Genomic DNA, 22,847 nt, shown 5'->3' with positions numbered 1-22,847 from the left:
GAGTGAAACCTGCAAAGTGCTGTGCTTATTCCCAGTTTCAGCATTGAAGGAGACAGTTCTCAATTTTTTCTTTCTTACTGTGTTCTATATTAGCACTTTGTTTTGGGACAGCTTTATACTCAGATACCGTAAACAAATTCCAGAATTTAATTCTCCCGGAGGAATCTGGAGGGGAGCATCTGATGAGTGTTCTCTTTTCAACCACTCTCAGGATTATTGGAACTGGGAGAAAACAGTGGACTTGGGATAGACCAGAAGTAGTTATTATAAAAGATCTTATGCAAACCTTTCACTCTTAAATGAAAAAGTGCTTGAGCTCTTAGAGTTTAAGCCTCTTTGGGTAGGTCTATTTTTATCCCCTACCCCAATTATTTTTCTCTTTGCAGATGGGCTTTCCTTCTAAAACAGACAGCCCTAGCTGTGAATACTCTCGGTTTGATTTTGATAGTGATGAGGACTTCAATGCTTTCTTCAACTGTAAGTGATAGTAGCCTGGAATTTCTCCCAGTCATCTGAGAATGGCATCTAGTCTTACGAATCATGGTACTTGACCCTTGGGTTCTATATTAAAGGGCCTAAGATCTGGACAAGCAGCCTGTTCAGTCTCTAGTTGCACCTCGCAGCCGGTACTGGGATTGCGGCTCATTCCAGGCGTAGTATTCTCTCTAGCCTGTGCGTTACAATCATACACATGCATGCAAACATACATAGCCTTTGGACTTTGATGTTTAGACATAGTAACTATACGTAACACCTAGGATTAAATACTACCTAACCTCACTGTTCTTCGAAAAAAGAGGAAAAAACCCACATTCTGATAATCGAATTCTGTTCTTGGTTTTTTGTAGTCTGGCTAGTCCCCCCCTCCCCTTTTTAAAATAATAGCTTTTTGAGATATAGTTTGTTTACCATACGATTCACCCATTTGTAGCATACAATTCAGTGGGTTTTTTGGGTATATTCAGAGTTGTGCAACTTTTGCCACAGTTTGTGGACATTTTAATGACCCCAAGAATCCCTGCCTGCTAGCGGTCAGCCATTCCCAGTCCCCTCATCCTTCCCAGCTCCAGGCAACCAGTAATCCACTATCTGTTTCTACATGTCACCTATTCTGAACATTTCTTATAAACAGATTATACATATTTGGTCTTTTGTAACTGCATTCTTTCATTTAGGGTTATATCTTTAAAATTCACCCATGCTGTGGCATGTATCGATACTTTATTTCTTTTTATTGCCATATTTCATTGTATGGATGTACACTGTAGTCATTCATTACATAAGTTGATGGATATTTAAGTTGTTTCTAATTCTTACCTGTTAAGAATAATGCTACTATTGGGGTGCCTGGCTGGCTCAGTCAGTAGTGCGTAAAACTCTTGATCTTGGATTCGTGAGTTCAAGCCCCTCATTGGGCCTAGAGCTTACTTTAAAGAAAAAAAAAGGAATAATGCTGTTGTATAATTTGTATACAAGTTGAGTGTACAGACGTTGTTTTTTTTTTCTCCTGAGTGTGTGTCTATATTCCGTCATATAGTAATTTCACATTTAATATTTTGAGGAACTGCCAGGCTGTTTTCCATAGTAGCCACACTGTTGTACATCTGTACCAACCTAATCTTTTATTGATTCCGAAGAAATGGGAGACCACTTTTAGTTTGCCTCTTAGAGGATCAAGCTGGTAGGGTGGCTTCCAGAGGCAATTTACTTTTGACAATTTCTGAATTGTTAATTTTGATTGAACATTTGTTAAATTCAGAGCATAAATCTGCAGAAGTTTCTTTGAACGCTTTTCTCCTGGGACGGATAAATGAATGAACATTAGCTAAGCACTTGTTATCTGTCAGTTACTGATTTATGTCTTTCTCTTGGCAGCCTCCCGGGCCCAACAAGGAGAGGTAATGAGGTTAGCATGTCGTTTGGATCCTAAGACTAGCTTCCAGATGGCTGGGGAGTGGCTAAAGTATCAGCTGTCAACCTCTGTTGATACTGGATCCATGAACTGTAAGGTTTTTTTTATTTCTAAACATTAGTGAAGTATTGTATCAAATAATTGGAAATACACATTGGAAATAAGCCCTGTAAGCCACATAAGTGTGTAAGCCACACTTCAGAACAGCATGCTAATAATAGCATTCAAAAATAATCTTTCATTTAGGGTAAGATCATGTCCCTGTCAGTCTTGCCTTCATTTTTCTTTTCTAACAGAATGAACCACTCGTTGTTGATTCTGTTACTTCACTGTAGGCACCATCCTACCAAATTGCTTGTCTAGACTTTTTAAAGCTCTTTTACCAAATTCTTGCATAGAACTACTCCTAAATTTAGAAAGAATGCCTTGTTAGTCAGGCATAACAAGAGCAGTGCAGAGACTTTCTGTGTCACTCAGCCACCTCAAAGCCTTTGGAAATGCTGCTTTATACAAAATCAGCATAACACTTCTGTACCCAAATGCATAAGCCAGGTAACTTCTCTACTCCATTATCATCTGTCTATTGTCTTATTGACTAATGCATGCTGTGGGTGACAGAATTTAGTAAAACAGGAGAAGGTATAAGTCACTCCTTTAGGGGGCTCTGTATTTACGGTCAGTTACCAGCTACCCTAGTTACTTGTCATTCATAGGATTTAACATTTTGTTTTGGGTACTCATAACTGACTCTGAAGGTCCATGGTATCAGGTAATTTGAATGTTTGTGGAGGCCCAGATAACGTTGCACCAAGGTAAAGCTAGTAAATGGGAGTACTATATGAAAGCAAGGAAAGTAATTCTTAAATCTTTTTGCCTATGCCTTGCTGTTTGAGAGATGTGCTTTGCTGATACTTAACAAACTTGAAGAGTGGCACAGTTGTCCAGAACTTGGGATTGTTATGAGGCTACTGGATATGAATTAGCATTCTGTTATCTCATATCAGGTTTTTTTTTTTTTTTTTTTTTTTTTGAAAAAGATTCTTTATGGTCTCAAATATCTTAATTATTAAGATTTTCATGGACAGGTTTTAAAGGACAGGAAGGGAGAGTTTAATTGATATTTATCAGTTGCTTGTGTTTTTTGATGCTTACGCGTATATTCTCATTCAACATTCAAAGTGGTTTTGTAGACTGGACTCACAGAAGTGAATTCTGACAGCTCATTGTTAGGGGTGGAGGCAGAATAGGCCCCTTCTCTACTTTTAGTTCTTTTCTTTACCCAGGCTGAGAGGGTTAGATTATCCTGTTCCTTCGCCTGTGGAATTAAGTGATCTCTAAGTCCCCATTGTCTTTGTGTCTTCTGTGATCCTGTAGTTGTGTGTGTGTGTGTGTGTGTGTGTGTTTATATTTGTGTTTTAAAACCCTCTTCTCCAACAGCTGGAACTGGAGAAGGTGGCCTCTGCTCCATTTTCTCCTCTTCATTCGTGCAGTGGGAAGCCATGACTTTTTTTTTGGAAAGTGTGGTCAACCAGATGTTTCGGACACTAGATAAAGAGGTAAGTAACTGTTTTCCTGTGTTGATTGCATAATGATTTGGACCTTTTTAAAACTGACAGAGGGAAAATCTGTGGATATGCATCTCACAAAAGAGGAAATGGAGAATCAGAGAGGTTAAATAACATACTTGAGTTCAAATTGCAGGCCTGACTCTAAGCCTACAATGGTCAATATTCATTTTAAGGGGATAATAAGACCATCTTGTTCGTATAGTGAAGTGCAGGTCGGATAATTATTGCAGGGAGGACAGCAATGGTAATCTTGAGCTGGAAAATCTTTGGAAATGTTTGCCATTAAGCATCCTTTTCAGTTTATGGCAGATAGACACAATATTCATGTTAGCTGATCAGTGTCCTCTTCCGTGAATAATCCGAATAAAGTGGTCTTGTCTTTATATGCTTCATGTGACCCATCACCTTCTCTTACCTACCTTGGATGCAGCTGTATTTAATTGGTTTAAAATCATTGGACTGTTCATTTCAGGATGATTACACTGTAGTATATTCCAGGTTAGTTGTAGGAAAAATTGAAATCCCTTGAAGATAAGTGAGATATAGTGCTTTTTCTCACAAGAGGCATATTAATAAATTAGATCTTAGGTGATTAACTTCACCTGCTTGTATATTGCTTTGTGTGAGTTTGAAATGATGGCATTCAGAGTTTGTTCCAAAATTTAGGTAGGAAATCCTGCTACGATCCTGCATTTTTTACTAAATGAACCCTTTCTTAGATTTAAGTGGTACTATCTGATCACGAAAGCCCTTTATTGAATCAAGGGTAATGGCCCTGGGTTTCCGTTCCTAGCATTTTTTAAGTTAGCTTGATGGATCAAATATTTGCCTACGATTCTGTTAGAAAGCAAGAGAATGAAATGGTCAGGATTTGGCAGGCATTTGAAAATGTATGAAAGGACTGGTAGTATTGCAGGGTGGGGGGGGCAGGGTGCTTAGTTGGTTGTAGGCTGGATTGTATGATACATCCTTGAAAATGATGGTATTTGGTCAAAATGCCAAATATTAGTTGGTCAAAGGGTACAAAAAGTTGGATAGTGTAGAAGAGAAAGATGTGGGCTGGAGACAAAGCAGAGGTAACAATTAGAAACAGGAGGAGTCAGAACAATTGAAGGGGAGAAAAACAGTAGAACAAAATTCTTTTTTCCTCAGGAGATTGGTAGTGTTTAGGCTTCTGTTGGTGACTTAAAATAAAACTCTTGACTCTCAAACCATTTTTTCTTCACCAAAATGAAATGGGTCAGAATGAAGCATTCCTAATCAAGAGAAATGAGTTTGTTTGTTTGTTTTTAAAGATTTTAATTATTTATTTGACAAAAAGAGAAAGATCGTAAGTAGGCAGAGAGGCAGGCAGAGAGAGTGGGGGAAGCATGCTCCCTCCTGAGCAGAGAGCCCAATGTGGGGACTTGATCCCAGGACCCTGAGGTCATAACCCAAGGTGAAGGCAGAGGCTTAACTCACTGAGCCACCCAGGTGCCCTGAGAAGTGAGTTTTTAGTGCGTATATATTTGATGAAATTACTCACTACTTGTTAAGGAAGGTGTAACACTTTATATATCACTTTATGTGTAATACTGTTACACATAGGGTGCAAGTGACAGATCTCAGCCTGTCACATTCCCATTTGCTGCTCTCAGTTCCTGACTCTGCATGGTGTTGTCCAGTCCTTCCATCTTTTACACTGCTTACTCTGCACTCTCAGTCCCCGCCCCTCACCCAGGGTCTGTCAGCTGCTCAGCTGGTAGCCTATGAAAGAGTTGGACCAAGAGGTTCTTTGCCTAAAAGAGTTTTTTTGTTTTTTGGTTTTTTTTTAAGATGCTATATATTTATTAGAAAATGCACAGAAGGAGAGGGAGGCACAGACCCATTGAGCAGGGCTTGATCCCATGACCCTGAGATCATGACCTGAGCCGAAGGCAGACACTTAACCAACTGAGCCACCCAGGTGCCCACTAAGAGAGTTTTTTGAAAAGCTACTCCTCTCATTTGTAGTGGCATTAGCTGAACTTAATTCCCAGAAGACTTACTTTAACAATGGATTCATATAGGAAATAGATTTGGAGGGGGGAAGAAGACAAGGATTGATTTGCCTCAGATAGTAAAATATGAAGCTATGACATTTCATAGGCAGTGTGGTACTGACATTAGATAGAGCTCCTCGGGACAAAATAGCCCGGAAACAACCAGGAGCATATATAAGCATTCCAAAGAAATGGAGAAGGATTGGCTCATTTAGTAAATAGCATTAGGAAAAATTAACTCTTTGAGGAAAAGTCCCTAAGTTGAAAAACAAAGGAAGTAATCATAGAAATGTGAATGGCTTTAACTACTTTTTTTTAAACATACCATATAAAATAAACTTTGAAAGGCAAATTTGTAACAATATTTGCAATAAATATGATAGGATTAATATTCTTAACTACAAAAACCTATTTCATATACATTGCTTTTTGACTGATACCAATTGATATCACAGCTTTGGAGAATAATTTGACAATGTCTGGTTGAAGGTGCCTAGCCTTATGACCCAGCAACTTCACTCCTAAGTCTGTGCTCTGAAGAAACCCCTGCATGTGCGCTGAGCATCCGATATACTACAAAATCCTTAAATGTTGAGCCAAGGAAGAAACTTAATAACCCTCAATAGATTGTACAGAACAGATGATAATATGTTTATAGACCAGTGAAAAGGAACTAGGATATACTATGAATAAGTATGATTCTCGGGACGCCTGAGTGGCTCAGTTGGTTAAGCAGCTGCCTTCGGCTCAGGTCATAATCTCAGCGTCCTGGGATTGAGTCCCACATTGGGCTCCTTGCTCAGCGGGGAGCCTGCTTCTCCCTCTGCCTCTGCCTGCCATTCTGTCTGCTGTGCTCGCTCTCTCTCCCTCTCTCTCTCTGACAAATAAATAAAATCTTTAAAAAAAAAAAAAAAAGAGGTTTCTAAAAAAAAAAAGGTATGATTCTCATATACATGATGGTGACCCCAAACAACAAGCTACAAAAGTGAACATGCAGTTCTGTGTAATTAGGAGTATGTACATTTGTGGCAGAAGTATACGGAAGTGATGGAATCCTTGAAAATGCGAGCACCAAATTCAGGACAGTGGCCACCTCTAGGGCTGAAGAAGAGGATGTATACACAGAGCAACCAATATCAGTAACATTGTACATCTCAAAGTGGTCACGTGGAGAGTTATTCAAGTACTGCTTACTCCTTTCTAAAGGTCTAGTATATTTCACAATAAAAAAAGCACTAGAACCCAGTGGAGAAGAGACAAAAGATGAGATTTTTGTAGAGAAGTGAAATAAAAGTAGTTAATAAATACATGAAAAAAATTCAGTCCTCATTAGTAATTGAAGAAATGCAAACTTAAATAAACTCATTATTTAACTTAACTGCAAATGTTTTAGGGAATAAACACAACCTGCTGCTAAGAACATGGTAAGAAGGGCATATTGGTGGACAGAGAATCAATTGATAGAGCCTGTAAAGAAAAACCATTTGACTTAGATGTATTCATACCTTTTGATTCAGTAATTCCCACTATCCCCAGAAGTCTCTGCCTCAAATGAAATAAGTGAAAATGTAGCCAAAACATTTTTGCAAAGATGTATTAGCACTATCAATAATAAGTAAAGAACCAGCAACATTCTCAATTTCTAGTAATAGAAAAAGCTACATCCTTAAGATGGCACATGGTAGCATCATTTAGGAAAAGTTTTAATAACACAAGGTAATGCTTAGAATTTTCAGGATAAAAAGCAGTATATAAAACCATATGTGGCAACCATATCACACATTTATAAACCAAGTCCTAAAGGCAGTTTTACCAAAGGTGCTCATCAGTCATGTCAACATCTTTTTCATTATCTGTATTACAGGCGGTTCCTGTTAATGATGGAATAGAGCTGTTGCAAATGGTCCTGAACTTTAACACCAAGGATCCTCTCATCCTGTCCTGTGTCCTCACTAATGTCTCAGCACTCTTTCCGTTTGTCACCTACAGACCAGAGTTCCTGCCCCAGGTCTTCTCTAAGGTAAATTCCATCTCCTTTGTAAACTTTGAGTATTTTTGAACTAATTATTTTTGTGTGATTGTTTTTGAGAGTCTTTGAGACAAGCTGATGAACAGTCATTTATTCATTCATCAGGTATTCAGTACTTACTGTGGATTGGGCACCATCCTGGTAGAAAAGCCTTGCTTACCATTTGGAAATAAAATCACATATACAGTTGTACCCATGTGGCATTATAATTAATAGACGAGTATACTGAGAAGTGGAAAAGAACACCTAAAGAAGGTGTCAGTGTGCTCTCCGTTTATTCGGAGGGGATATGTGAGAGAAATTAGTGTGAATGGTTTTTGGGTTCCTGTTTAGGTGAGTAGTAGAGCACTACCTGAGAGAATAATGGAACCAGTAAGAATGAGGAAGAGGGCTGAGTTTGGGAATACTACATTTGAGGGCTGGGTTTGGGAATACTACATTTGGAGTATATGTACAACATCTAGGAGAGGATACTTCACAGTCAGTTGGCTATTGTTAAAGGTCTAGAGTCTGGAAGATTACAGTATTAAGGTGGCATCATCATAGAAGTGCCTAGAGCAGAGGTGAAGCCCTAGGAAAGAGGGTGATATGTATGTAGAGTTGGACATGTGGCTCAAGCAGGGAACTCTGAGGATTCTCATCTTTGGGAGAGGAGGGCAAAGAAGGAGAATTCCTCAAAGAAGAATAAAGATACAGCCAGAGAAATGAAAAAATGTGTTACAAAGGTCAGTAGAACTTTTTTTTTTTTTTAAGATTTTATGTATTTATTTGTCAGAGAGAGTGAGCACAGGCAGACAGAGTGGTAGGCAGAGGCAGAGGGAGAAGCAGGCTCCCTGCTGAGCAGGGAGCCCAATGTGGGACTCGATCCCAGGACGCTGGGATCATAACCAGTGCTGAAGGCAGCTGCTTAACCAACTGAGCCAGGTCAGTAGAACTTTAATTCGTTGCATTCGTTGCAACAGAAAGTCTCTAAGAACTAGGGAATATCTATTGGGTTTCTTTTTCTTTCTTTTTTTTTATTTTTTTAAGATTTTATTTATTTATGAGAAAGAGAGAGTGCGCTCAGGGCAGAGGGGCAGAGAGAAAGGGAGAAGCAGACTGAGCAGGGAGCCCAATGAGGGGCTTGATCTTAGGACCCTGAGATCATGGCCTGAGGCATGTGCTTAAGGCAGGTGCTTAACTGGCTGAGTCACCCAGGCATCCCTCCAAGGGGTTTCTTGATTAGACCTTTGTTAGAGTATAATTCCATCCTGGTGACTTTTGCAGTAGTCACGCTGTATTGGGTGAAAGAGTCTATGAGAAGTTATGCAGTGGAATCAGAGGGTATCACCATAGCTGAGTGTTTGGCTGAGGGCTTGGATTGTTCAAGGATTCTGTGGCCTCCACCTTTAAAAGATGTTTGATGGTAAGATTATGAATCTCTAGCCTCTTGTAGAGTTATCTGAGAAGATAAACATCTGAAACTTCATAACACTGATTGAAAACTCTGCTGTTAGCATATTGTTTATACTTCTGAGATTTTGTTGGAAACTTTATGCCAACTGCTGTTAAAAACACTTCATGCATTTGGTACTGATGAGTAACCTTTTCTTTCTTACCCTTAGCTATTTTCATCTGTCACTTTTGAAACTGTTGAAGAAAGTAAGGTAAGACCATTAATTCACCCAACAAATCCTAATTTCTGGAGAGCAAAACTGTGAATGCCTAACACCTAAGTCTAGATTTTTTTTTATAGGTAGAAGGAGTTAGTAAAGGCAGGAGATGGTCAGAGATACTCTAAGGCAAAAACAGTGAACACGTGGATTCATGGTGACTGTAAATGTCACTCCATTAAACTCCCACATTGTGAAAATTGATTGTGAATTTGCCTTTGAAGGAAATATTTCATGTGATTCTAAGCAGCATCTGTAAATTTTATTAAAAATGGCTCCAGGTTTGTTGAATATGTCTTCCCAGGCCCCCAGAACCCGGGCAGTGAGGAATGTGAGGAGACACGCTTGTTCCTCCATCATCAAGACATGTCGTGACTACCCCCAGCTAGTACTGGTAAGCTGCTGGACTCCGACCAAGTAGCCACTGAGACTTGTTGAGTCCTCTGTAAATCCAGCCCTAATTATTCCTCACATAAAGAGAAAACAAGGAATTGTAGTTTTGCTTCAAATAAGCATTCTTGAGTTGGTGTCTTCTTCCTCTCCTGCTTAGTGGTGTAATTAAAAATGCAAATATATCCCCTCAGGATGACTATTCTTGCCCATGTAGATGACCAAGTTTTTCCTGTCAACGTACACATCTTTCCTGTGTGATGTTGTTTACTGCCAAATGGTGTGCCTTATCTTGAGAGAAGCCAGATGCAAATCCCAACCTTTTTCGGAGGGTTTCTATAGGAAATTTAGCACTATTCCAGATTAGAAATTAATCAAAAATTTCTTCTCTGAATACACATCAGTTATGTGTCTCCCTAACATATATAAACAAGCTAATCTTTGTCTATGAATATACTATAAAATAGAAATAGAAAAAAAGACCTATAGTTTTCACAGTACTTTTTGGGAAAGCACAAATACCCAAGACAAGAACCACTTTCTGCTTACATTGCCTGGCTTGTTCAGGCAAAAGAAGGACATTATAACTAAATTACTGAAGTGACAGTCTCATAGGCCTGACCTTCCTAGGAATGCCTCTCCGCCTTCCTTGAGTGACCCACCTCTCCTTAAAAATCAGACCTTCACCACCTTTGGGTTTTTTTCTTTGTAATCTGCAGCCCAATTTTGACATGCTTTATAACCATGTGAAGCAACTCCTCTCCAATGAGTTACTCTTGACACAAATGGAGAAGTGTGCCCTCATGGAAGCCCTGGTTCTCATTAGCAACCAATTCAAGAACTACGAGCGTCAGAAGGTGTTCCTAGAGGAGCTGATGGCACCAGTGGCCAGCATCTGGCTTTCTGAAGACATGCACAGGTAGAGGAGAGCCTTTGCCCCAGACCCTCACTGCACTGGAGCACCCATCCTGTATTTAAAGAGCTGTGCCTAGGGTGCCCGTGTAAGGATCTCAAGGGGTGATGGCTCATCAGCGACATCTGAGTTCTCCAGAAGAAGTCTTTTATGCGGGTTGCTGAAAATACCACCTTGAGTTCGGAGGTGTAGGGAGAGGGAAGAAATGAGAAGAGATGGGTAGTACGGTCAGGAGGCCACAGAGTACCTGGCGGTGTCTGCAGAGTGCGGTGCCAGCCCACGTAGACACTCGAGAACAGCCAGGAGGGGCCACACGGACAGACACTCATTGTGCCCATGTAGCATTCTCAAGCCTGCGTCCTTTTTACTAATGACATTCAGAAGTGGGAAGAGGAATTTCAACCTTCAAATAACAGCTGACAATGATTAAATTCCTCTCATTGTAGCAAGTGCTCTTTGGGGCCAAATAATCACAGTTTATTAGCTTTTGTGGAAGAAACCATCTGTGCTTGAAGTCATGTTATGACTTGTCTTTCCCACTCCAACTTTCAGAGTGCTGTCAGATGTTGATGCTTTTATTGCCTATGTGGGCGCTGATTGGAAGAGCTGTGACCCAGGCCCAGAGGATCCCTGTGGTCTAAACCGCGCACGAGTGAGTAAGCCTCTCCTGGGAATGGGAAGCTGCAGAGGCCACTGGTAGGACTGGAGACTCCACCATTTGTAGAGTCTTTTACAGATCTCTGTTTCTTCTACATGCATGAGAAATCTGGAAGTCTTCACTTCCCTAAGTTTCTCTTTCCTTTTCTTTAGTCTTGAATTTTTTTTTTTTTTTTTGACAGAAGAGGGAGAGAGAGAGAGAGAGGGAGGGGCAGAGGGAGAAGCGGACTCCCTGCCAAGCAGGGAGACCAATGCGGGGCTAGATTTCAGGACCCGGGGATCATGACCTGAGCTGAAAGCAGACGCTTAACTGAGCCACCCGGGCGCCCCTAGTCTTGAGTTCTTGAGTTAGTTCCCACAGCAGAGCAGATAGTCTTTTCTTCGAAGTCATTATTTTGGCTTTAAGGATCCCTAAATAGCTCCAAAGACTGAAGGTGTGATGGGGAATTGGGTCAGCAGTGTGCGTCCTCCCATGCCAGATGCTCCCTGGCATGTTGCATCCTAAAGATGGTCTAACTTGGAAACTTGAGACTCTTCAGTTCTGGGCTATTAAAGTAAGCCTTGTTCCTGGCTCCAGTATGGCGAATCTTACTAATAAAACTAGCAGGTAGTAGGTTGGTTGAGGGGACCACAAGTAAAGATTAGGGCAAAAGCTGTCAAGGACCAAGCTGGAGGGTCTGAGGTCACCCAAAATAAGACAAAATGTTGGTAGACTAAGGACTTGGTTGTGAAGCAGTGTCCAGGCACCTTTTAATTGGAATCCTGCAAGAGGGTCATTGCAGCCCTTGGTAGAACAGCCTCATGTAAAGGAAACTTCAGGAATCCACCACTCATCCTGAAGATGGCAATGAAAGGACCCCTCTTAGACTGACCCTAAAAGAAGGGGTGGGGTGGGGGGGCAGGGTCCTTTCCTTCTCCCTGGCCTCTGGTATCACACTTGACGTAACCTTGCATGTGTGTAATAACACTTTTGATTTTTCGTCCTCTTTATGGCTACCTTTGTTTTATGTTTTTCTGTAGATGAGCTTTTGTGTATACAGCATTCTGGGTGTTGTGAAACGAACTTGCTGGCCCACTGACCTAGAAGAGGCCAAAGCTGGGGGATTCATCGTGGGTTATACACCCAGTGGAAATCCAATCTTCCGTAACCCCTGCACAGAACAGATTCTGAAACTTCTTGACAATTTGCTTGCACTTATAAGGTGAGTTGCAATAATGGTTTTTCTGTTGTTTAATTTTTTTACCTTAAGAATCTCTATAAAGTGTAATCTGTTTCTGTTTCTTCAGATCACGGTGGTTAGTAAATGAGGGAATAGTTCTTGTTTTTTTCTCGACTGGGATCTCTCTCTTTTTTTTAAATATCACTAGCCCTCACTTGCCTGAGTCTTGCGTTCCAAGTGAACACATGGCAGCTGATCCCAAAATGGCTTTTCTCATTTGGAGCCTCTTCTCCTTGCTCCTCTCCTACTTCCTTATACTTTGTACCTACTTTTTATTTTTAAAGATTTTATTTATTTATTTGACTGAGAGAAAGAGAGAGAGGGAACACAAGCAGGGGGAGTGGGAGAGGGAGAAGCAGGCTTCCCGTTGAGCAGGGAGCCAGATGTGGGGCTCAATCCCAGGACCTTGGGATCATGACCTGAGCCGGAGGCAGACACTTAACGGCTGAGCCACCCAGGTGCCCCTTGTCTCTACTTTTTATTTGAGGTTTTATTTGTTCACATTTTTGCCACTGAAGGAGTTGTTTGTTGGGAGCAGGACAGTTGCTTTCTTTTTTCTTTTCTTTTTTTTTTAAAGATTTTATTTATTTATTTGGCGGACAGAGATCACAAGTAGGCAGAGAGGCAGGCAGAAAAAGATGGGGAAACAGGCTCCCTGCTCAGCAGAGAGCCCAATGTGGGGCTCAGTCCCAGGACCCTGAGATCATGACCTGAGCTGAAGACAGGGGCTTAACCCACTGAGCCACCCTGGTGCCCCAGGACAGTTGCTTTCTTAATGGTGCTTCTGAGTAGTATTCAGATGAGCTCACCTGAATTTATGAATAATGACTCTGCCCTCAAATGGACCAAACATGCATGATCATGCCCAAGGAAGGCATGATACATGTTCCACCTGTTTCCTAGGTCTTTAATTCTCAAAGCCTCCTTAGACCAGCGCAGCATCAATCCCCGAAGAAGCTTGTTTGAAATGCAGAATCGGGACCCCACCCCATGTGTTTTCATAAGCTCTCCAGGTGCTTTCATTGAAGGTTCAGAGTCACTGTTAGAAATCACATGAGATAATGTATTCAAGTGGAAGTGGGCCAGGCCTCTACTTGTTGGTTACATGAGGTATGCTTGATGATTCAGGGATATACTACAGAGAAAAGTAGGCTATGGCTAGAATTCAGTTCTTAGTGGCCAAAGCAGAGTGATTCTTTTTTATATCATTTTTTTTAAAAGATTTTATTCATTTATTTTGAGAGAGAGTACACGAGCAGGGTGAGGGGCAGAAGGAGAGGGAGAAGCAGCCTCAGTGCCGAGTAAGGAGCTGAACTCGAGACCTCATCCCAGGACCCTGGGATCGTGACCTGAGCCGACGGCAGACACTTAATCGACTATACCACCCAGACGCCCTGTGATTCTTTTCTCTCTCACATAGTATTTCTCAGTTATAGGCTAGAACTCTGTTCCAGTGGTTTTTGGCCTCTTACAAAGGTGGAAGAGCAGTATCTCAACTGGGCAAACCAAATGACTCATGTCTCGGGACACAGTGCTAGAAGCAGACTCTGTAGATCATCAGCTTAAGAATCCAAGGGTTTAAGTTAAGGTTGACCAAATTGGAGAGCTGGAGTGTCTGAAAGAGTGGTCACTGGGGATCTGTCTATAGAAAAAGGCTTTCTTTTGTTCTCATTTCAAAAGGAAGAAAGACATTTCAGTAAAGAAGTATGGCTTGCATATTGAGAGCATAGTAAAATATCTAGTCAAGGGAAGGTTTGCTTCCATATTGGTGTTTTTAAAACCAGAAGCTTCTTCTGTAGCTTAGAGAAGAGTAAAAGTGATGGAGTTAGTTAGCAACATTCTGTCTTTTTAGGCTTATGACCAGAGTCCATGTGGTGGGAGCCCAGGCCTGGAAAGAAAGTTCATTCCTGATTGGGCGAGACCACAAGAATAGAATGGTTGTCATCTTGATACTTTTCTAAGAATTTAGTGTTTTTGGAAAATCCCGGAGGCAGTCAGAAGATATTTTGAAAAAACGTTCACCACAGTTATGGAGTTTGATTCTTTGAATAGTGTGCATCTAGAGCTATTAGAGTTTTGTCTTGTTTTTGTAATGAGTTTTATCTTGAAGTGTAATGTAAGAGCACAAACAGATGTAAGGAAAGGACAGGAATTATGATTGCATATACCTGGACTTTCACAAGGGAAACTCGCTCCTGTGATCAGCACCCAGGTCCACAAGCAACCTAGCAAACACCTCAAGTCAGTACCTGTCCTTCAGGGGAACCAGTATTCTGATCTTCCCACATATTGCCTGGTTTTCTGAGTTTTCATAAATGGAGTCAGAAGCATGTATGCCTTTGTGTCTGGCTTCTCTTGCTTAGTAATTTGTGAGAGTTGTCTGAGTTCCTGTGTGTCCTTGTGGTTCACTCTTTCACGTTGCCGGCATGGTAGTCTATTTTGTAATTATTCTGTCACTTGCTTATTCATTTAGAATTGGTGGGCTTTGGGGCGCCTGGGTGGCTCAGTGGGTTGGGCCGCTGCCTTCGGCTCGGGTCATGATCTCGGGGTCCTGGGATCGAGTCCCGCATCGGGCTCTCTGCTCAGCGGGGAGCCTGCTTCCCTCTCTCTCTCTGCCTGCCTCTCTCCATCTACTTGTGATTTCTCTCTGTCAAATAAATACATAAAATCTTTAAAAAAAAAAAAAAAAAGAATTGGTGGGCTTTTTGGTAGTTTCCAGCATTTTATTGTTAAAAATAGTGCAGTCGTGGGCGCCTGGGTGGCTCAGTGGGTTAAGCCGCTGCCTTCGGCTCAGGTCATGATCTCAGGGTCCTGGGATCGAGTCCCGCATCGGGCTCCCTGCAGGGAGCCTGCTTCCTCCTCTCTCTCCCTGCCTGCCTCTCTGCCTATTTGTGATCTCTCTCTGTCAAATAAATAAATAAAAAATATTTAAAAAAAAAAAAAAACAGTGCAGTTGTGCTGCTGTTAGCATTCTTGTAAATGTTTTTTGGGGCATACATAATTTCTGTTGGGTTGGAATAGAATCCTACATGTAAGAGTAGAATTCCTGGTTCATAAGGTACGCATATTTTCTATTTTGTAGATAGAACCAAATAGTTTTCTAAAGTGACGTACTAATTGGCATTCCCACCGGTTGGGTATTAGAGCTGTGAGTTTTAACTCCTTGTCACGTAGTCTGGTAACAGTGCCATGTGGGGCTGGCTGTCGAGCACTTGAAATGTGACTGGTTTGAAATTAGATAGGTTGTAAGTGTAAAATACACCAGATTCCAAAAACTTGGTACAAAAAAGGAATATAAAATATCTTGTTAATTTTTTATATTGATGTTGAAATGATGTTTGTTTGTTTTGTGTGCATTGGGTTAAGTAGAATTAATATGACCTGTTTCTTTTTGCTTTCTAAGCTTGGCTGGCTAGAAAATTTTGTTTTATTTATTTCTTAAAAGATTTTACTTAATCGAGAGAGCATGCAAATGCATGCATATGCGCGTGTGCAGGAGCAGGGGGAGGAGCAGAGGGAGAAGCTGACTTCCTGATGAACAGGGAGCGCAATGTAAGGGCTCCATCCCAGGACCCTGGGATCATGACCAAAGCCGAAGGCAGTCGCTTAACTTACTGAGTCACCCAGGTGCTCCTGGCTAGAAAATTTTAATTGGCTCATGTGGCTTTCATTATATTTCTGTTAAATAATGTTGTTCCTAGTGGGTCAGATGGAGGACAGATGTGGGGAGCAGAACTTGGGTTCTCAAAAGGTGCATTGTCATCTTCATCTGTTTAGAATGATAACAGCTTTTCTGTTAACTTGAAGTTTGTTACGTTATATCTGTAGGTCTTCTATATATTTTCTCAAAATCTTTATTATGTGATCTCTTGTTTAGCATAGTGACTATACTCCTCAGGTAGTACTGAGAAGATTTCACATAGGTACAGATCATACAAAACTTAAAACTTTTGTTACCTGGTTGTTTTTCTTTGCTGAGCAGTAACTAGTTTTCTCTTAATGTGGAAGCACAGAACCCTGCCTTGCAAGTGAGTCAGGAAAGGTGATATTTCAGGAGCCTAAACATTACGAAGAATTGTAGATGTCCCTGCTGTGAGCACTGACAGGAAATCAGAGATACCGAAGCAATATATACTCTTGAGTCCTCATGCCACTTCTACTGAGTTAGAGATGTAGCCCCGGGACCATCATCATCTTGAGCAGGAGGAGGGGAGACCATAAGGAATACAGGATTCTGTTGTAGTGTCAGGGATGTTTGACCAAGGATGCATTAATAATATCTTTTTTAAATTGTATCTTGAGGTCATAGCCACACTTAATTTTTTTTTTTTTTTGGACAGACAGAGATCTCAAGTAGGTGGAGAGGCAGGGAGAGAGAGAGAGAGGAGGAAGCAGACACCCCACAGAGCAGAGAGCCTGATGCGGGGCTCAATCCCAGGACCCTGGGACCATGACCTGAACCGAAGGCAGAGGCTTAACCCTCTGAGCCACCCAGGTGCCCCCACAGCCACACTTAATTAAAGGATAAAAAAACAGCTTGTCTGCTCCCAGTCATACTCAAAACTGAATTTCTTCTCAGTAAGAACTGATTTTTTCAGAGATCATTTCATAGTAGTAGCCATCTTTCTAAACCACTGAGAAAGACTTACAGTAGAAACCAAATTGCAGCTTTTCAAAGTAAGTGGCACCTTTTACCAATTCTTGGGCTCTGCACAGCAGTAGATAAAGGCTACAGCAGAGTTTTGGCTGGCCTCACAAAATAGGAGCAAAGTGACTCCCAACAACATGATTGAGAGATTATACACTGAGACAAGTGCTGTTTAGCCCACGGGTGTAAGAGTATTCCAACATATAAAAATAAACTAGTGTAATACACCATATTAATAGAACAAAGGAAAAAATCCACGTGATCATCTTAATTGACACAAAAAAGCATTTGACAAAATCTAAATTTAACACCTTTTTTTTTTTTTTAAAGATTTTATTTATTTATTTGACAGAGATCACAAGTAGGCAGAGAGAGAGAGAGAGGAGGAAGCAGGCTCCCTGCAGAGCAGAGAGCCCGACATGGGGCTCGATCCCAGGACCCTGGGATCATGACCTGAGCCGAAGGCAGAGGCTTTAACCCACTGAGCCACCCAGGCGCCCCTGAATTTAACACCTCTTGATGATAAAAACACTCAGCAGACTGTGAGTAGGAGGGAACTTGTTTGACATGAAAAATTATTCTTATGAAAAATCCATAGCTTATCTCATACTCAGTGATTAAAGATGGAGTGGTTTCCTCCTACCATCAGGAACAGAACACGGATGCCCAGTTCCACTGCCATTTGATATTGTGTACTGGCAGTCGCAGATTGAGAACTAAGGCAAGAAAAAGAAATAAAGGTATCCAAATTGGAAAAGAAGTAAACTATCTCCATTCATAAATGAAAATCCCCCCAGACTCATCAAAAAAGATGTTCATCATCATTAGAGATCTAATTAGGGAAGTGCAAATCAGAACCATGAGATGAGATACCACTTCACACCCAACAGAATGGTTGAAATAAATAGTAATAATAATTATTTTAGAAACAAAATTATGGGGCACCTGGGTGGCTCAGTCAGTTAAGTGTCTGCTTTTGGCTCAGGTCATGATCAGATACTAGGATCGAGCCCAGTATCAGGTTTCCTCCTGAGCAGGGAGCCTGCTTCTCCTCCCGAGTCTGTCCCTCCCCACCACTCATGTTCTCATTTGCTCTGCTCTCTCTCTTAAATAAATAAGTAATCTTGAAAAAAGAAACAAAATTATGAGGCACCTGGGTGGCTCATTCAGTTAAGCACCTGACTCTTGATTTCAGCTCTGGTCATGATTTCAGGGTTGTGAGATTGAGCCCTGTGTCGGGCTCCATGCAGCCTGCTTAGGAGTCCCTCTCCCTCTGTGCCTCATCATACCCCCCCCACCCCAGACTTACACATTTTGGCAATGATGAGAAACTAGAACCCTTGTGCGTTGCTGGTGAGCAACATAAAATGGTTGAGCTACTATGGAAAAAAGGAAATGGTTTATTTTTCAGAACTTTAAATATAGAATTATCACACGACCTGTCATTTCCACTCATGCATATATACCCTAAAGAGTTGCCAACAGGTACGCAAACAAATACTTGCTGAGTAATGTTCTCCCAGCACTATATCACAGTAGCCAATCAGTGGAGATGCAGATATCCAGCCACAGGAAGGAAGGAAGTATTCTTAATGTGCTGTAATGTAGAAGAACCTTAAAACTATTACGCTGAGTGAAAGACACCAGACCCAGAAGGCCATGTATTGTATAATTTCATTTATAATTCCGATTTATAATTCCATTTGTGTGAAATATCAGTAGATAAATTTATCTACTTATCAATGGATAAATCTATAGAGACAGTAAATTGGTGCTCCCAGAAGCTGGAGGAATGGAGAAATGGAGCTGAACTGCTAGTTATGTAACTGTTCCTACTTACTGGCAATGGGGAGGTTGGGTGGGGGGAGGGGACAGAGGGTGTGACCTGCCCTTGGCCCCAGTCATTCCCTGCTTGGAAGCTTCCCTCAAGTTTTACATGTTAAAAGTTGAGGGGCGCCTGGGTGACTCAATCAGTTAAGCATCTGCTTTTGGCTCAGGTCATGATCCCCGGGTCCTGGATGGAGCCCTCCATGAGGCTCCCTGCTCAATGGGAGGCCTGCTTGTCCCTCTCCCACTTCCCCTGCTTGTGTTCCCTCTCTCGCTGTGTCTGTCTCTGTCAAATAAATAAAATCTTCAAAAAAAAAAAATAGGATAATGAAATTAATGAAGCTGAGGAATAGGAAAAAAAGACTGAAGAGAAGGTAACAGCCTAAAGAATATGTGGATCACTCTAAGCAGTTACTAAAAAGAATCATGGGAGTGCACTGTTGGGGGAATATAAAATGGGACTGCTGCAAAAAAACAGTTGGACTGTTCCTCAAAAAAATAAAAATAATATATGATCCAGCAATTCCAGTTCTGGGTTCTCAAAAGAAATGAAAACAGGGTTGGGATGCCTGGGTGGCTCAGTTGGTTAAGCAGCTGCCTTTGGCTCAGGTCATGATCCCAGAGTCCTGGGATCAAGTCCCACATCAGGCTCCTTGCTCGGCAGGGAGCCTGCTTCTCCCTCTGCCTCTGCCTGCCATTCTGTCTGCCTGTGCTCGCTCTCTCTCCCTCTCTCTCTCTGACAAATAAATCTTAAAAAAAAGAAATGAAAACAGGGTCTCAGAGACTTATTTATATACTCAAATTCATAGCAGCATTATTTATACTAGCTAAAATGTGGAAGCTGCTTGGCCGGCTCCATCGGAAGATCATGAGACTCTTGATCTCAGGGTTGTAAGTTGGAGCCCCACGTTGGGTGTAGAGATTACTTAAAAATAAAATCTTTAACAAAAAAAAGTGAAAGCAACCCAAGTGTCCATCAGTGGATGAATGTGATATATACATCCAATAGAATATCTTTCAGCCTTTAAAAGGGAGACAGTTCTTCAATATGGTACAACATGGATGAACCTTGAGGACATTGTGCTAAATGACAGAAGCTGGTCACAGAAGGACAAATCCTGTAGGATTCTACTTGCATAAGGTGGTGAATATGGTCAAATTCCTAAAGTCAGAAAGTATAATGGTGGTTGCCAGGAGCCAGGAGAGGGAAGAATGGGGAGATACTGTTTATTAGGTCAGAGTTTCAGTTTCATAAGACAAAAAATAGGGGATGGATAGTGGTGATGGTTGCACAACAGTCTGAGTGTATTTAGTGCCACTGAACTATACACTTAGAAGTGATAAATTTTATGTTATATGTATTTTACCACAATGGAAAAAACGGGAGGTCATAAAGTCTATTGGAAATATCAGTATAAGCAAGCCAGGCCACGGACCAGGAGAAGACGTTTGCAGCACGTGACTTGCAAAGCATCAGTATCCAGCAATTCAACGTGCTTGTCTGCCATAGAGAAACTCAACACGTGTACACAAGAACTCTGCAGAAAAGCTTATTGCTAGAAGAGGAGACAAACTTATTAGCGCTCAGGGAGGTGGGGAGATAAACTAGAACGAATTAAGTGGCATCCTTAAAGTTAAAATGATTGTACTGAGTGTACATGGTTAGATTTAATAAACAGTGTTGAGTATTTTTTTTAATTTAAAAGCATGGTCTAAAATCTGTTTGGTGTGCATTTTTTAAAAAAGATTTTATTTTTTGACAGAGACAGCAAGAGAGGGAACATAAACAGGGTGAGTGGGGGAGGGAGAAGCAGGCTCCCCACTGAGCGGAGAGCCCGATGCAGGGGTCGATCCCAGGACCCTGGGATCATGACCTTAGCCGAAGGCAGATGCTTCATGACGGAGACACCCAGGTGCCCTGTTCAGTGTGCATCTTAAATATTTAACCCTGCTGGTTTTTTCTCTTATATTTTGTAACTTTCTCTGCGTTTGAAATCTTATTATAATTACCTTTTAAAAGAAAGATAGATGGTTACACCCTCTGCCTGTGGATTGTTGTGGTGCCGTTGCTGTGGGCTGACAGCTGTGGATGGCACTAGCTCAGGTCCACAGTCATTGCTCCTTAGTCCTCCACAGCCAGTGACTGCTCAGGTAAGGCATTTTGGTCTTCTGTTGGGAGCTGTGATAGTCCTTCCAGCAGGCAGAAGCAACTGTCAGAGCATTGTATGGTCCAGGCTCTTAGAATGAAAGCCAGACATCTGAACATGGGGTCATTTCATTACCTGCTCTGTGTTCCAGCCTGTGAAAGCACAGTGCCTCTAACATCTCCTGTCTCCCCGTCAGTCTGCAAACTGAGTGTGCCCAGGCATTACCTCAGGTTTGAAAGAATTTCTGTTCCAGGGTGCCTTGGGGCTCAGTTGGTCGAGTGGTTGAGCATCTGATTCTTGGCTTCCTCTCAGGTCATGATCCTCAGGGTTGTGGGATCGAGCCCTGCATTGGGCTCTGTGTTGGGTGTGGAGTCTGCTTGGGATTCTCTCCCTCTCCCTCTGTCCCTCGCCCCACTCAACATGCGTGGTGTGCGCAGGCTCTCTCTGCCTCTCTTTATGAGACTGACGCACTGCCTGTAGCGCTAAGAAGGCAGTTCTCCTTCTCTTTAAAATAAGTCTTTTAAAAAAAGAATTTACCGGGGCGCCTGGGTGGCTCAGTGGGTTAAAGCTTCTGCCTTCGGCTCAGGTCATGATCCCAGGGTCTTGGGATCAAGCCCCATATCAGGCTCTCTGCTCTGTGGGGAGCCTGCTTCCTCCTCTCTCTCTCTCTGCCTGCCTCTCTGCCTACTTGTGATCTCTGTCTGTCAAATAAATAAAATCTTTAAAAAAAAAAAAAAGAATTTACCTTTCTAGCTTTAGATAGTGATAGCATCCAGCTGTCTCAGGATTTGCTTCTCGTCTTGATTGTTTTTAGGTGTTGAATACTATACAGCCAAATAGTCTATTCCTGGTGCCAGGGAAACATTTAAATTCTATGTGGATGTGTAGTATCACTGAGTTACAGGATGAAATCCATTCTTTCCTTCTGCAGGCCAACTAGGAAAAGTTCACATAGTGTCCTTGTTTCTTGCAGAACTCACAATACTTTATATGCACCAGAAATGCTGGCCAAGATGGCAGAGCCTTTCACAAAGGCTCTGGATATGCTTGAAGCGGAGAAGTCTGCGATTTTAGGTAAGAAATCGGTCCATTTTTTCTTTTCTTGAAGTTTACCTTACCTCTGATGGACCCTCCAGCAGCTTTGGCATGCCTGTGTCACCATCCCCTCCTCTTTGCCTGGCACTACCTCAACCGCCTATTTCTCTGTGGAGTTCGTAGAGGGTCTCCAAGAACAGGTGCATTGACGTCATTATCTTTGGTCTATAGAGGCAGTTGCTCCCCTCTGTCACCCCCTCTGCACTGTTAACCCTTCCAGGTAGAGGTGTGTGTCAGAGCCTTTAGCTTATAAATAAACCATGGTTCTTTGACCTGAAGGATGTTGGCAGACTTTCCCTGCTTTCACATATGAAAAAAAGGTGATAAATCAGTTAAGCTTTTAGATAAATGAGTCTTAAAAGTAGTTAAACTAAAATAGCTTTAATTAGCTGTATATATGTTATTAAAAATTTTAAAGGAATAGATTCTAAACCATGTCTCCCAGTTGTTACCCTGATTCAAGTGTTGCTATAACTCATTTTTCACCTTAGTAAGTAACTGCAATCGTGTGATGTGTGCTGGGAAGGGAAGTGGCCATGTGTTTATTGGGAAACCTCACCCATGTTGGAGAATAGTTGGAGGACTGCCTCCTAGTGGAGACTTGAAGGATAAGTAGGAAGGAGCTTCTCAGGTTGGACAAGAGAGGTTGAGCCTTCTGGGCAAACAGAATGGCAGGTATAAGATGCTGCAGCCTGCAGGAAAGAGCCTGGTGTATCCAGGAAGTAGAGAGTGGTGACTCAGTGCAGCTGGAACACACAGAGTGAGGCA

At 41.7% G+C, this 22,847-nt stretch overlaps 1 protein-coding gene across 2 annotated transcripts in view; it reads left to right on the top strand.

Moving 5' to 3' along the window:
* XPO5 (exportin 5) overlaps positions 1-22,847 on the top strand; it is a 48,088-nt gene that overhangs the window by 16,319 nt on the left and 8,922 nt on the right. For both annotated transcript variants that reach the window (XM_044251553.1, XM_044251544.1), the window contains 10 exons: positions 387-477; positions 1,876-2,004; positions 3,350-3,468; positions 7,366-7,521; positions 9,135-9,176; positions 9,487-9,576; positions 10,292-10,491; positions 11,038-11,137; positions 12,163-12,344; positions 21,958-22,058. In XM_044251553.1, coding sequence (XP_044107488.1) covers positions 387-477; positions 1,876-2,004; positions 3,350-3,468; positions 7,366-7,521; positions 9,135-9,176; positions 9,487-9,576; positions 10,292-10,491; positions 11,038-11,137; positions 12,163-12,344; positions 21,958-22,058 — 1,210 coding nt within the window. The remainder of the gene's footprint in view (positions 1-386; positions 478-1,875; positions 2,005-3,349; positions 3,469-7,365; positions 7,522-9,134; positions 9,177-9,486; positions 9,577-10,291; positions 10,492-11,037; positions 11,138-12,162; positions 12,345-21,957; positions 22,059-22,847) is intronic.

The sequence above is a fragment of the Neovison vison genome, chromosome 1 (assembly GCF_020171115.1).
Source record: "Neovison vison isolate M4711 chromosome 1, ASM_NN_V1, whole genome shotgun sequence".
Classification (NCBI taxonomy): domain Eukaryota; kingdom Metazoa; phylum Chordata; class Mammalia; order Carnivora; family Mustelidae; genus Neogale; species Neogale vison.
Note: the sequence above shows the minus strand (reverse complement) of the source record. Positions and strands in the feature narration are given on the sequence as shown.